Source organism: Uranotaenia lowii, chromosome 1 (assembly GCF_029784155.1).
Source record: "Uranotaenia lowii strain MFRU-FL chromosome 1, ASM2978415v1, whole genome shotgun sequence".
NCBI classification, from domain to species: domain Eukaryota; kingdom Metazoa; phylum Arthropoda; class Insecta; order Diptera; family Culicidae; genus Uranotaenia; species Uranotaenia lowii.
The window spans coordinates 102,392,815-102,407,880 of record NC_073691.1 but is presented as its reverse complement, the minus strand read 5'-3'; the positions used below and the strand labels follow the sequence as shown (position 1 = coordinate 102,407,880).

Below are 15,066 nucleotides of genomic sequence, written 5' to 3'. Positions count from 1 at the left end.
CTGACCAGTGTAGTGATCTTGCGACCACTACTGTTTAGCTGATCGTATACTTACGAACGAGTACGGGTAAGATGAGAGCGCTGCTAAGCCACGTGATAGTGACCACCCCTCCTCGATTCGCTTAGTGCCTGTCTGCCTAGAGTTTCTTTTGTGTTTAGCAGAGCAGTGCTCAGATGGTTCAGTCAGTTTCTCTATCTCGTAAAAAGTTTACCTCCTACACTACCGATCAATCGATTTTCAACATTCTTCATTTCGACTCAGCTGGTACGCTCGTTTCAACGCCTTCAACGCCCAGTACCTTCCATGGTGTGGGCGAGAAATCTTCTCCCGTAGTCGACGCATTTGCCATCCAAATAAATGGAACCTTCGCTGTTTGCTCTCATCAGATGGCGATTACTTACTGGAAAGTACACAACGTTTCATATTTTTCCCTAGCTAGACAGCTTTCAATAGTTTGCCGTCCATCGGTTGGCGCGGTTGATTTGTCCAGTGTCGATCCAGTGAGGCCCAAACCATCTCACCAAACTATCGTTTGTGTTTTGTTTTGTTGAGTGAATTTCGGTGGATGTTATCAAAATCGGAGGGGGGTTCTCTTACGCTAAGTGCATACCAAAACGTTGCATTTTGGTTGGCCGAATGCCATCAACGGATTATTTACTACGATAGTAAAGTGAGAAGTACGTTACGTGTCGGGAAATGATAGAGTGTCGAATAAATTTAATGTAGTGACGAGCAAAACAAAGCCCGTGTTTTTTTTTGTTTTTGTTTTAAATATTCCTTCAACGAATCTGTGATCGAACCAAACCAGAGCCATGGATCAACGACTGGTCAATGTTATCATTTTGGGGCTCGGATTTATGTTGCTGTTCACCGCGTTCCAAACGATGGGCAACATTCAAGTAAGGAATCGATGGATCTCATACGGATCCATACCATGCTGGCGTTGTTCTGATGTTGAGTATTTTTGTGCATTCTTCCATATTCCAGCAAACGGTGATTAACAGCATCATATCAGACGACAGCACATTTAAAGGCGATGGCTACACAAGTCTGGCGGTGAGTATCAATGTTACGGAAACAGATTTTTTTCGTTATGAGTGGAAGCAAAAAAAAATGTAAGTTGTTTGCAAACCACCCACTGGCTGATCAAACAATAATAGAAAATATCAGTCTTACTGTGTTGAGTTTGTTTGGGATGCGTAAGGCAGATTTCGATTAGTAGGTACTTACTAATAGCAGGTACTTTATATAAAAATGTAGAAACTGATTGGATTTGTCAAGTTGGATTTTAAGCTTCAGGTGAACGTAAACTTTCAATTTTTTCTAAACAGAAAAAATATGAAATCTTGTTGAGATTATAAAGTTGTATTTTCATTTTATTATTTATTAGCGTAGACTATCATTGAAATCTTCATAGACAATTTCATCTTTCAATTAATTTTTTTTTTTCAAATGTTGGGGCTCACAAATCACGCAGCAGTGTTCGAAAATCTACTCCACCCTCAAAAGATTTAACATAAGTACCATATACACTCAGATTCCACCAAACAATTAAAACCCTTCAAAACATTTTTGCTACCACATTTCATCTTGTAGTTGTTTTAAATTTTTAAACGGCAACATTTCTCATTTTCATCGTATGTTAATAATGCATGTGGGCGATACGTTTATGGTCTTGGTCGCTATGCTAGCGTAACTTTTCGCCAAAAATACCTGCTTGGCTGTACACTGCTTTTACATTTTTTATAAATATCGCAGTTTTATGTTCATATTCTATATCATCCATGGTAAAAAGCCTCCTTATATGAATTTATGAATTACGATCATCTAGCTATCTTAATCACATCATTGTTTAGTCGCAAGTATTCTGTAAGGAGCATATTGCCGAAAATAATAATTTTTCTTCATAATCAAGGCAACTTCAACATTTTTTAAGTTGGTCTATCAAAAGCTTGCAGATTTCCCGGTTTTCCCGGATATTATTGAAAAACAACCGGATTTATTCCCTTTATTTGCAAATTCAAACACAAAACTCTTAAGTATTCAACAAAACAATAATGCTCGGTTTCTGGAAGTCTGATATTTTGATATTTTGATAAAATAACCTGGATTTACCCGACCTGAATAAGTTTTATGGTCATATTAGAGAATGTCATTTTTTACTCAAGGAAAACAATATTCAACGTTATGACTATACAAATTTTGACATTTTTTCAAGATCTTTAAATGCCAGCTTTGTCATTTTTGCTTTATTTTTTTTTAATTTACATAGTATTCCGTCTCACGACATAACTTGACGAACATAATTCCTAAAATTCACTCGGTCCATAGCAACCGTTCTCCAATTTCTCGGGCACCCCACGTTCGCCAGATCACGCTCCACTTGGTATTACAACCTCGCTCGTTGCGCCCCCCGCTCGTCTTGTTCCTAACGGATTCGTAGCGAACACCTGTTTTGCAGGACAGTCGTCCGGCATTCTCGCAACATGTCCAGCCCAGCGTATCCGGCCAGCCTTCACCACCTTATGGATACTGGGTTCGCCGTAGAGTCGCGCGAGCTCGTGGTTCATCCTTTGCCTCCACACTCCGTTCTCCTGTACGCCGCCAAAGATGGTTCTTAACACTCGTCGCTCGAATACTCCGAGTGTACGCAGGTCCTCCTCGAGCAATATCCATGTCTCGTACCCGTAGAGAACAACCGGTCTAATGAGCGTCCCAGATCCGGAATATCAACCGGTGTAGGCAATCGGTCAACTTGTCCAGGCCCATTTTGATGAGTTCAGCTGCGATACCATCCTTCCCAGCCGACTTGTTTCTATTCAGCTGGCGAATGGCTTCGTTAACTTCACTCATATTATTTACCTTCATCTATAACCATAATAATAATTATAATTAACACCATAAACTTAATACATGTCCATTTTTATTGGACGTATTAGGGTGCTAAGTTTATATGATTTGGCACTTATATTTATGAAGTTCCTAGATATGTCAACAATAAAAGATGGAAAGACTAATCATAACTACATGGCCCATTTGGTCATGCGGCTATGATTGGGTGGGGCTTATTGGCAATGAAAGTAGGTTCGGGATGTGCAGCTGCCATTCTGAAATGGGTTACTGAAATTTCAATAGAGCTAACACCACCAGCACCCGCGATTGAACAATTTTAATCAAACGGATTAATATTGGTTCTTTTGCATAACATACCTGCCAGCTCAGGGGGTCGTTGGATGGATTATACATACATACATACACAATAATAAACACAAGCTTTTCAAGACGGCGTTAAGATGTGATTTTTTTCTTCTTGATTCCTATCTTAATTGTACACCACATATTAATGAAAGACGCCTAGATGTGACCCAGATTGTAATTTTGCCGATCGAATAAAAGATACACCTACCTACATTTTTTCGCTAAAATTGTTTATTTATTTATTCCGTCAACCGTAACGTAGACTAGTTTGATACATGTGCATTTCCTTAAAAATAGGTTTAAGCAGTGTCTGCTTTACAATTTCTCCTTAAGAGTTTAGATTTCTTCGATTGAAATATTGTTTGAGTTTTTGCCGAGACATTGTAAAGTCAATGGTTTCGCAGTGTTGATTGTAAGAGTTTCGGGTCTCCACTTAGCAAAAATTAACCATTACTTTCCGTTAGCAAATTTTTTATTTTACTTTTGAGTTAGCACTTTTTAATTTCGTTCTTAAATTCGCTCAATTTGAGTAAAAACATCTCATTTGCTGCTGAATTGAGTATTTACAGTAGCATGGACTCGAACCTCGATCGCATTTTGCTTTATTTCAGCAGATGTCAAACCCCCGCTGCTTGTCATGTTTTTTTTCGGTAGTATTTTGTTCGGTCGCAGTTCTGAGGTCGTGTATGCTCTTTAAACGAAATCTTTTTCTTTTGGCAATGTTTCTCGTTTTGTATTGAACCCAGAGTTGCAAGTTTTCAGAGAATCATTTCACAAATCCAGAATCCCATTAGAGAAATCTTCAGCTATATTCCCCACTTTTCCCCCTACTATTTTTTGACGACAGTTAAATTTGTATCTACAGTAATCTACAGTAATTTTTCGATTTTATCACGCTTAATTCACCGTGATGATGGCAAAACCGTGAATTTGACGAAACTTGAAATAAAAATGGAACAATGGAAAATGATTTCTGAATGATTTCCCAAAACAACGTTTTTTCCACCTCCTTAACCATCTCCGGTAGTGGGTCCTCTCTTCGAACTCGATACGGTCCTTCATCGATTTTGGCCTGCATCAATCCGTTGTAATCCGTTTTGTCCATGATGACCACCGAATTTCCCTTGTCCGCCTTGACGTAGAACACCTCCTTTCTCCTAAGTTCTTTCGCTATCTGGATTTCCTCGACGTTGGATTTCCCATTGATGCCCTTTCTCAAGACATCTGCCACTTCAGCTGTGGCGCAATCCTTCTGGGCCGTGGACAGCTTACTGGACCTAATAGCCGTCTCTACATCGATGATTAGCTGGTCCATCCTTGGTTTCCTCGACACCGCGTAGTTTGACATTGACATGACATTTTTTGTGTAGTAAACAAAGATTTTCTAGAAGAACTTCTAACATCCATAAACGGTTTGCATAAGAATATTAAATTCACTTGCGAAATAGAAGAAGACAGGAAATTACCTTTCCTGGATGTTATGGTAAGGAGAGATGATGGCCTATGCCAATTCGAAATCTACAGAAAGCCGACAAACACCATGAGGGTAATACCGAGCCCCTCGAACCACTCGTTCCAGCATAAGATGGTGGCGTTCCACCACATGATCCATCGGATGAACTCCATTCCCCTATCGACTGAAGGAAGAGAAAAGGAACTTCAATATATTTTCCAAACGGCTAATAAAAATGGATACCAAAGTAGATCCATTCAAGCCATTATAAGGAAGAAAGAAAGATTGCTTCAACGGAAATCTTTCACTACTTTAACTCCTATTCAGAAGGAGTTTCAACGAAGGTCCATGGAGTTCAACAGTGTCAACGCAGTCGAATTGCGACACAAGTTGACAAAGTTCGATATTGAACTAGTGTTCACTAGCTCTAATAATCAACTGAAATCCATCTTAGGATCGACAAAAGATCCAGTGGAGCTCCTTCATAGATCTGGTGTGTACAAAATCAGTTGTTCCCTGTGATAAGGTGTACATTAGGGTGTCCCAAAATTGCATAACTTCTGGGAATCTGGCGGCTCACCTTCCAAATGGTAGATTGGGATGTGCAGAACAAACTTTTGTATGGGGCCGACTAAAAAAAATCATGTTTAGAGGTTCCGCAAGCGCGATCTTTGAAAAAAGTCCACTTTCAAAAGATTTGATTGCAAATAAATTCTGGGTCTAAAAATTTTCAAAAATTTATATATTTTATATTTTTTTGATTTTGTTTGAGTTAAATACTACACGTAAAAAATTAAAAATGAACCAAATTTGTATCAAAATGTAAAACAAACAGGCTATTTCCAAGAAAAAAAATTTTTTTGGTACAAATTCATTGGATTCAACTGAGCAAAATGTGTACCAAGCGTAAAATATTTTTGATACCAATGCCATCAAAAGATGCGAATTTTTGTGCACTTAAACTTTGCTGATCAAAATATGTTGTTTGTATCATCGTGTGAAGAGCTATTCACGGTTTAATCCTTAATAAAATCACAATTTAGAATATTTTTTATTTATTTTATTAAATTTGTCGTAATAAATACCTACTTTTAAATTAAAATGCTTGCAAAAAAAGACTTTGATGGTTTGAGGGAGTCATCAGAAGGCCATATGCCAAATTTGAGCGGAATCGGACAACAGGAAGGGGTTGCACTGAATCTCAAGTGTGAAAGGGATTCTGAGACATAGTGTTCTAAAGAAGCATAAAAAACTGGTTTTTCATCATACATTTTTCTCTTTACCAATCGATTGCTTGATTATGTAAATTTTATGAAAATTTAAACTAAGACTAACATCTCACCTGAAGACTGCAACTCGATTGGACTTAAAACAAAAAAGTTATGGCTGTTCAAAGATTGTATTTTTGTGGCAAATTGTCCTGTAAAATGCAATGAGTAAAATGTACTCATTGTGCGTTAAACGACAATTTGCCACAAAAATACAATCTTCGAACATTCATAACTTTTTTGTTTTAAGTCCAATCGAGTTGCAGTCTTCAGGTGAGATGTTAGTCTTAGTTTAAATTTTAATAAAATTTACATAATCAAGCAATCGATTGGTAAAGAAAAAAAATTAATGATGAAAAACCAGTTTTGTATGCTTCTTTAGAACCTATGTCTCAGAATCCCTTTCACACTTGAGATTCAGTGCAACCCCCTCCCTTTTGTCCGATTCCGCTCAAATTTAGCATATGGCCTTCTGATGACTCCCTTAAACCATCCAAGTCTTTTTTTGCAAGTATTTTGATTTTAAAGTAGGTATTTATTAAGACAAATATGATAAATATAATAAAAAATATCTTAAATTGTGGTTTTTGTAAAGGATTAAACCGTGAATAGCTCTTTACACGATGATAAGAACAACATATTTTGTTCAGCAAAGTTTTAGTGCACAAAAATTCGCATCTTTTGATGGCATTGATATCAAAAATATTTTACGCTTGGTACACATTCTGCTCATTTGTACCGAGAAAATTTTTTTTCTTGGAAATAGCCTGTTTGTTTTACATTTTGATACAAATTTGGTTCATTTTTAATTTTTTACGTGTAGTATTTAACTCAAACAAAATTAAAAAAATATAAAATATATAAATTTTATGAAAATTTTTGGACCCAGAATTTATTTAAAATCAAATCTTTTGAAAGTGGACTTTTTTTAAAGATCGCGCTTGCGGAACCTCTAAACATGATTTTTTTTAGTCGGCCCCATACAAAAGTTTGTTCTGCACATTCTAATCTACCATTTGGAGGGTGAGCCCCCAGATTCCCAGAAGTTATGCAATTTTGGGACACCCTAGTGTACATTGGACAAACCAAAAGGAAGTTGATTGATAGATTCGAGGAACACATGGCTAAAGCTAGATCTGACTCAAAGAAGAAAATTCTTCCTTCACAGAATCCTAGATCTGCAGTAGCTTTACACATGTGTGAATCTGGTCACTCTATTGATCGAGGAAATGTCTCGCTGATCCGGTCTTTGAATAGTAATTCGCTTAAATTGGATGTTGCTGAAAGCATTGAAATCTTCAATGAAAAATCAGTTCATCTCTTAAACGGAGACACCGGACCAGGGCACACTTGGTTGTTCAAATTCTTAGGTAAAAGAAATACAATAATTTACCTGACAATGCCCAAAAACGGGTAGAAAATAATTTAGCACTACCAGAAAGCACCCAGAATAGGGTAGGTAGACCCAAAAAACAGACAACGGCACAACTGCCGAGCATTCGGAGGTTTCTGCTACCTAGTAGTAGCTTACCTAACCCGGACAATATAAGGGAGGGAAACGATACACATTCATCAATCGAAAACGTTCACTGAAGAAGGTAGTAAGTTGCTATCAAAATACTGGTATATGAACTTATCATTTACCGTGGTTGAATTAAAAGGAATCTTTCGATTGCTTTGATTCGAAATGAAACGGATATTTAAGGTATTCTATGGAATCTTCTCGTAACAGAAATTTCAGAGTTTATTAAAAAAAAGGTTTTTTTTAATAGTTTCTTATATTTTTATAGGAAAACAATGAACCTGCTGAGTAACCGCAGTTTGGATGATTAACTTTATAATCCTGATGCCTACATCAGGGGATGTTGAAGTTGAATATCTTCCGGAAAAATTAATATCACCAATTTAATTCCTGTCACTCAAGTTCAGCAGGATTTTGGAGATTTTCTAACACGGAAGTCAACCGAAAGAAATCGACAACGAAAAATGAGTGATGTTTCAATGAAAAATTCCGGAAAATAAAATTAATGCATAAAACCATCGTAACCTGAACATATTATTTCTTTTCAAGCTATTAATTTTTTGAAAATCTGCTTTTCATTTAGTGTTATTGAACAGATGAAGCCGTTAAGTTTAAATCTTGAAATATATCACTCAATCTTGAATGAAACGCAGATTACCATCAATTATGTTCCGAAATTTTTTAAATCAGAACATCCAAATGCTTCAGTTGAAATTTATTTTTTAATGGGTTTTATAGGGACACAACGACAAAATAGATAAAATTGCTGTAATTCGGTCGAATAACAAGAAAATCAAAACATTTTTTCACCTTTACAACCAATCATTTCCTTGATTCATTGGGTTGAAGCTTAGATGAATATTATTTGCATTTTTTGCTTGAATAAATTTATTTAAAAAAAGAAATTTGCACTGTATAAAGTCGTCAATTTTCAAACCTTGCTGTTTGGGAAAACTTCAAGTTGTAATGTCTCATGTCCACAAGTTTGGCATATGGCGAAACATTCAAAAGGATAGATTTTCAACTGCTTCGAAGGGCGTGGATGGTGAAAAAACTGTTTGAAAAAGGTTGTTAAAAATCTTTTTCATAATTTTTTTCAAATTTCTACAGCTTATTTTTTCAACTCCGAAAAATACACCATCCAAAGCTAATCAGGAGTTGGAAGTGCTCATAAGACAGAATATTAGGAATATACTAAAAAACTGTCCCGATTCACGCTATTAGCCGGTTTTCAAAATTCTATCTCCATAAAGCAAAATATCCCATATATTCCAATATGCAAATCTTTTCCTTTCAATTTTAAAATTTGTGTAAACTCGAGCCGGGTAAATAAGCCTTCTTTTTTCAAGCAGAGGGGGACGGAATGGGAAAAGATGGGGGAGCTCCCATTTAAGTTTAAAATAAAGAGCTTATCAAAAAAAGGGACCATATTTTATAAGAGGGGTTTTTTGCGTACGGATATTTGGCATAGCTCAAACGTAAACGTTTTTATGGAAGTTTGTAACTTCTCACTTTGGGAAAAAATGTTGGAGAATCCATAGATTTGACATCATGAAGCTTTTAAAACAGAGTTCAAATTTCAGATCTTGAAAAACAAATTTAGAGATCAAGTTTCAGTAAATAATATATATCTTCTTTGTATTGCAATTCGGAACTCACCCATCAGCTTTTATTTCAAAGTTGTTGGTTCTGAACTATGTTGAGTTTTGATTTAAAATAATGCTCACGAACATCCAAATTTAAATAAATTTTTACAAATTACATTTATTTTTGGAAGGTGTAGCAAAGCACACCGGGTCAGCCAATTATTATATAAAACAATATTGAAATATTATTTTTATCACATACTAGCTGACCCGTTGTGCTTTGCTACACCTTCCGGAAATAAATGTAATTTGTAAAAATTTATTAAAATTTAGAGTTTAGAGAGCATTTTTTTTTGTAAATCAAACCTCATCATACTTCAGAACCAACAACTTTGAAATGACAGCTGCAGCTGTAGTTCTGAATACCAATTCAAAGATGGTATATATTATTTACTGAAACTTGATATCTAAACTCGTTTTTCAAGATCTGAAATTTGTACTTTGTACCCAAAAAAACCGTTTTAAATATGGTCCCTTCTTTGAAAAGCTTTTTATCTTAAATTTACATGGGAGCTCTCCCATCTTTTTCAATTTCGTCCCCCACTGCTTGAAGAAGGTAGGCAAATTTAACCGGCTCGATACCCAAACAGCACTTATCATGGTAATGAAAAATATATTAAATTAATTTCTTTTTTTTTAAATAAATTTACCACGGTAAACATATAAATATTTAAAAAAAATATCAGTTGCATCACTAAATAAGTTCCCAGCGTTTTGTTTTTCTCTTTGAAAGTCAAATATTAAAAAATGTAGGCAAAAACAAATTTCTAGTTTTACATTTGTCCCGTATATTGGGGCAAGTGTCAATGCAAAGCTTCTTTACAGATGCGTCAGTCTAATGGCTTTAAAAGCTCGACGTTTGCCCTTGCCCCACCGTGTAAGTTGACAGAAAGGAATATTGTTTTTAACACTTTTAGGGTAAACTAAAAATTTCTCTTAAAAATTTAGCGTCCAGTTGAATATCAGTTCTAAAGTCTCGCTTTTCAAAAACGAAGCGGATCAAAAGTCTCTTTTATGCAGCCATGTAACACAAAAACACTTTTCATGTTAAGTATGAATTGGTATGTAAGCAAAAAGTACGATAATTTTTAATTTTTTTTAACAGAAAAAGTTGAACGTTTGAACATGTTCTAATGTTCCTTGAATGAAAAGTCGAATGCTACCTACATTAACACGAACTAAATATGGAAGTATTTTTGCAAATCTTTCAATTGATTTTGATTCGATTGATAAAATACCAATCCGTGTCACATATAGGCGTCATTTATTACCACGTGCTGTGTACAAATCAAATAAGCAAGAAAAAAACCCATCTAGGTTGCATATCGCCCCACGTGTTTGAGAAACAGGCGCCTTATTGTAAAATTTTTCAGCAATCAATGAACAGTGTGCTTTGGTTACTATCCTCTTGCGTCGACGTTTGCTCGCCCATGGAGACGAAAAACAAACCCCAGGTTGAGAAATACGCGCCAAAATATTCCTACTGATCAGTATGCTATGCCTGGGTTACTTTCCTTTTGCGACGTTGGCTCGCGACGCCTCGACCATAGAGACGAAAAACAAACCGTCCAAAGGAAAAAAAATCTTAAGAAAATGGATGTCATGACTTTAATTTGTTTCGAAAAACCACAAATTTTGTATGGAAGCCTCTCCTTCCTTTAGTCGGATGGAGTTTTGACTATAACAGAAACCATCCCCGGCCTCAAAAACCCTCAGATGCCAGTTTTGACGATGATCGGTTCAGTAGTTTCCGAGTCTATAGGGAACAGACAGACAGACAAACATTCATTTTTATATATATAGATGAATTAAATTTCTACGACCATATCGGAAATATTATGTTCTATTAGTAAGAATATTTTAAAATTTGAAAAAAATCATAGATAGATAGAAGAAGATTTGAAGAAATGATTCGCAGAGCAAAATATTCGAAGTCATTAACTCTGAATATGAAAACTGGGTTTTTTTTGTGCATTAATTCTGAATTCTTTATAAGTTTTTTTTTATTAGAATTTTGTACTGCAACCGATTCTTGTGCACGTGTCACACGTAAAATTAGTTTGATCGAACATTGTTTAATGTTTAATCGATTTCGTTTCAGGTTATATACGGTGTGCTGTCGATTTCCAATTGGGTGTCGCCATCGGTTCTCTCCAAGACTGGGCCTAAGCTTGCAATGCTGCTAGGAGCAAGCACCTATTGGTAAGAATTTTGTACAGTTTTTAACTCATCATTTCATCGAGAGACTAAAGTCTAAAATCATCATAGTCTTTTGATATTCTTATCGATAGTCCGGCTTAGTATATTATTCAATCCACGCCCGACAACCAATTTCAAGTATGTGCCTTTTACCTGGTGATAAGTTATATTAAAACAAAACAAATGCCCTTCAAGAGGACATTAATTTGTTTTTCCCGTTTGAAGCCCATTTACACTCCTCGTGAAAATGAACGTGAAAATCTTATTTCATCAATAACTCAACAACGCGACTAAACTAGATTTTGTAACACAGTCGAATCGATGGGGAATTGTTGAAAGATGATAGTCCTACTGGTCTTGTTTTCGAAAACCTCCTAGAACTGTTTTTATTTCGATTCCCCTACCATGATGAAAATTTCGTTGTGAAAACCGCGGAATTAATAGCTGCAAAAATCGCAGAAGAAATTGACAGTTTAATTAACTGATTTGGAATTTAAAAACCTATATACTAATCAAACTAATTAAAATTAGTTGAATGAATTTTTAATGAACAATTCTTATAACTCGTGAGAATAACAATAACAAGGCATTGTTAATTTTTGTGTAGCATCATTCATAGATAACCTAGATAAAATATTTCCATTAGTTTTTCTCTCGGAAAAGTTATAGAGTACACCACTCATCACTTTTTTCACTTTACTTACTTTTTTTTAAATAAATTTATTAAAAAAAATATATCGAAGATTTTACACATGGGAACCTTTTTTTCATTTTTTTTAGAACCTCAGCATTTCAAAATCAATCAAATATTCCATTGAATGCCATGCTCATGAAATGCTGTTTGAAATTCACCTATTATTAATTATAGAGCGTCAACTGGAACATCATGTAACACTTTTAAACTTCAATGGCCTCTAAAAACTTAATGTTCACACATAATGATACCGCTTGTATATCAAAAGTTTTAAAAAAAGGACATAAAATTGACGTGTTCAGAAAATTTATTGGTTTCACCAGATATTTTTAATTTTACAAAAACATGCGATTTTCACCCTACTGAGAAAAACGGGTAAGTTGCAACAAACTTTGAAAAATCTAATGACAATGTTTGAAAATTTAATTTTTTTTATAACATCACGCATAAAGTACCAGTTGCTGTAGTTTTTGGTTTTGTTCGAATTCAATTTTACATTTTTTTCTGTCAGAACATTTTGTGATATAGCTCAGTTGACAAGTCTGTTGTCTCCTGAGCCGAGTTGTACCGGATAAGTTTTTCAATAAAGATCCACCAACTGCAACGTTGATGAAGTCGCGAATGCCATAAAGATGGTAATACGACTATAATCGAAACAAAAAAAAAAATAAGGGTACTGTATACATTTAGGGGTAAAAATAATACAACCAATTTTACTATTTAGCTGAAATCATTAAAAATAATGATTGGATGGATGAGATTGTGCTTGATGCAGACAATTATACTCCAGCATATGGAAACGAGATTTAAAATGTGAATCTTTGATTTGCATTTTGCCCAAACTGGTAACTGATTTATAAAAATATTTATTCAAAAAAATTTGGTGTCTGTCCGCAAAATATTTTTACACAAATAGTGTTGGAATAGGATAACAAAAAACAATACAAAGTTTATAGGTGATCGTTTAGCCAATCCGTCATACTGCTAATGTTCGATTTTTTTTTATTTAACTTGATTGGGATAAATTCTTATTCAACTTGGGGCATTCCTAACTTTTTTTAGTTGTTTTAGGATTGAAAAAAAATTGTTCGAATAATTACCCTTTCCTAAAGTCAGACACATTTTCAGTTTGAATATTAAAAGAGACGAATAAAAGTTCTTTGGCAGAATTAATAAAAATCACATTATCCAATTTAAGCACTGATGAATTTGTCGTGCCCACTCATCGAACCGTGTAGAGTGGTGTGAAGCCAAGAAGTGAACCAGTTTTAAATAACCTTCACTTTTCAAGACAGGAATGTTGAAAAAGGCACTACCGGAACGATCACGGCATCAGTTCAACTAAATTTCATACCTTCGTACATATAGGCAGGTACATACCCAAAGTATACTTTCACGTTTAACTCGATCGGGATCGAGTTAAGTCAAAATGAACACCAACCAAGCTTCTATACTTTTTCATATTTTATTCAGTAGATACAAAAAACCCAATTAGACCAATTTCGGTCTAATCGAAAAAAAAATGAAGCGTCAAGGCACTGTTCCTTAAGCATAATACTGTTTCATTTAAATTAAACACCGTTCAAGACTAGATAAAACTTTAAAGATTTTGAAGTTAATAACAATTTTTCTTTTTCAAAAGGAGAAAATTATATTGCTTCTTTTTCTTCTGAAAATTGGCTGAATCGGCCTATTTGACAAAAATGAAAATAATGACAAAAATGATAAAAATGACAAAAATAACAAAAATGACAAAAAGGCAAACATGACAATAATAACACAAAAGACAAAAATGACGAAAATGACAAAAATGACAAAAATGACAAAAATGACAAAAATGACAAAAATGACAAAAATGACAAAAATGACAAAAATGACAAAAATGACAAAAATGACAGAAATGACAGAAATGACAAAAATGACAAAAATGACAAAAAAGACAAAAATGACAAAAATGACAAAAATGACAAAAATGACAAAAATGACAAAAATGAAAAAAAAAAAAAATGAAAAAAAAATGTAAAAAATGACAAAAATGAAAAAAATGAAAAAAATGACAAAAATGACAAAAATGACAAAAGTGACAAAAATGACAAAAATGACAAAAATGACAAAAATGACAAAAATGACAAAAATGACAAAAATCACAAAAATTACAAAAAATACAAAAATAATAATAAACTACGAAAAGTACAAAAATTACAAAAAATTCAAAAATTACAAAAATAACAAAATTACAAAAAATAAAAAATAATGAAAATGACAAAAATTACAAAAATGATAAAAATTACAAAAATTACAAAAATTACAAAAATTAAAAAATTACAAATATTACAAAAATTACTAAAATTACTAAAATTACTAAAATTACTAAAATTTACAAAAATTAAAAAATTACAAAAATTACAAAAATTACAAAAATTACAAAAATTACAAAAATTACATAAATTACAAAAATTACAAAAATTACAAAAATTACAAAAATTACAAAAATTACAAAAATTACAAAAATTACAAAAATTACAAAAATTACAAAAATTACAAAAATTACAAAAATTACAAAAATTACAAAAATTACAAAAATTACAAAAATTACAAAAATTACAAAAATTACAAAAATTACAAAAATTACAAAAATTACAAAAATTACAAAAATTACAAAAATTACAAAAATTACAAAAATTACAAAAATTACAAAAATTACAAAAATTACAAAAATTACAAAAATTACAAAAATTACAAAAATTACAAAAATTACAAAAATTACAAAAATTACAAAAATTACAAAAATTACAAAAATTACAAAAATTACAAAAATTACAAAAATTACAAAAATACAAAAATAACAAAAATTACAAAAATTACAAAAATTACAAAAATTACAAAAATTACAAAAATTACAAAAATTACAAAAATTACAAAAATTACAAAAATTACAAAAATTACAAAAATTACAAAAATTACAAAAATTACAAAAATTACAAAAATTACAAAAATTACAAAAATTACAAAAATTACAAAAATTACAAAAATTACAAAAATTACAAAAATTACAAAAATTATAAAAATTATAAAAATTACAAAAA

General features: G+C 33.1%; 1 protein-coding gene across 1 annotated transcript; it reads left to right on the top strand.

Annotated features, from left to right (window-relative positions):
• The first annotated feature begins 261 nt into the window (after nt 1-261).
• Nucleotides 262-13,924, top strand: LOC129756282 (UNC93-like protein MFSD11). Its single transcript, XM_055753107.1, has 3 exons — nt 262-899; nt 988-1,056; nt 11,189-13,924. Exons 1-3 carry the CDS (start codon nt 813-815, stop codon nt 11,291-11,293), a joined length of 261 nt encoding a protein of 86 aa, XP_055609082.1. The 5' UTR covers nt 262-812; the 3' UTR covers nt 11,294-13,924.
• Nucleotides 13,925-15,066: the final 1,142 nt, after the last annotated feature.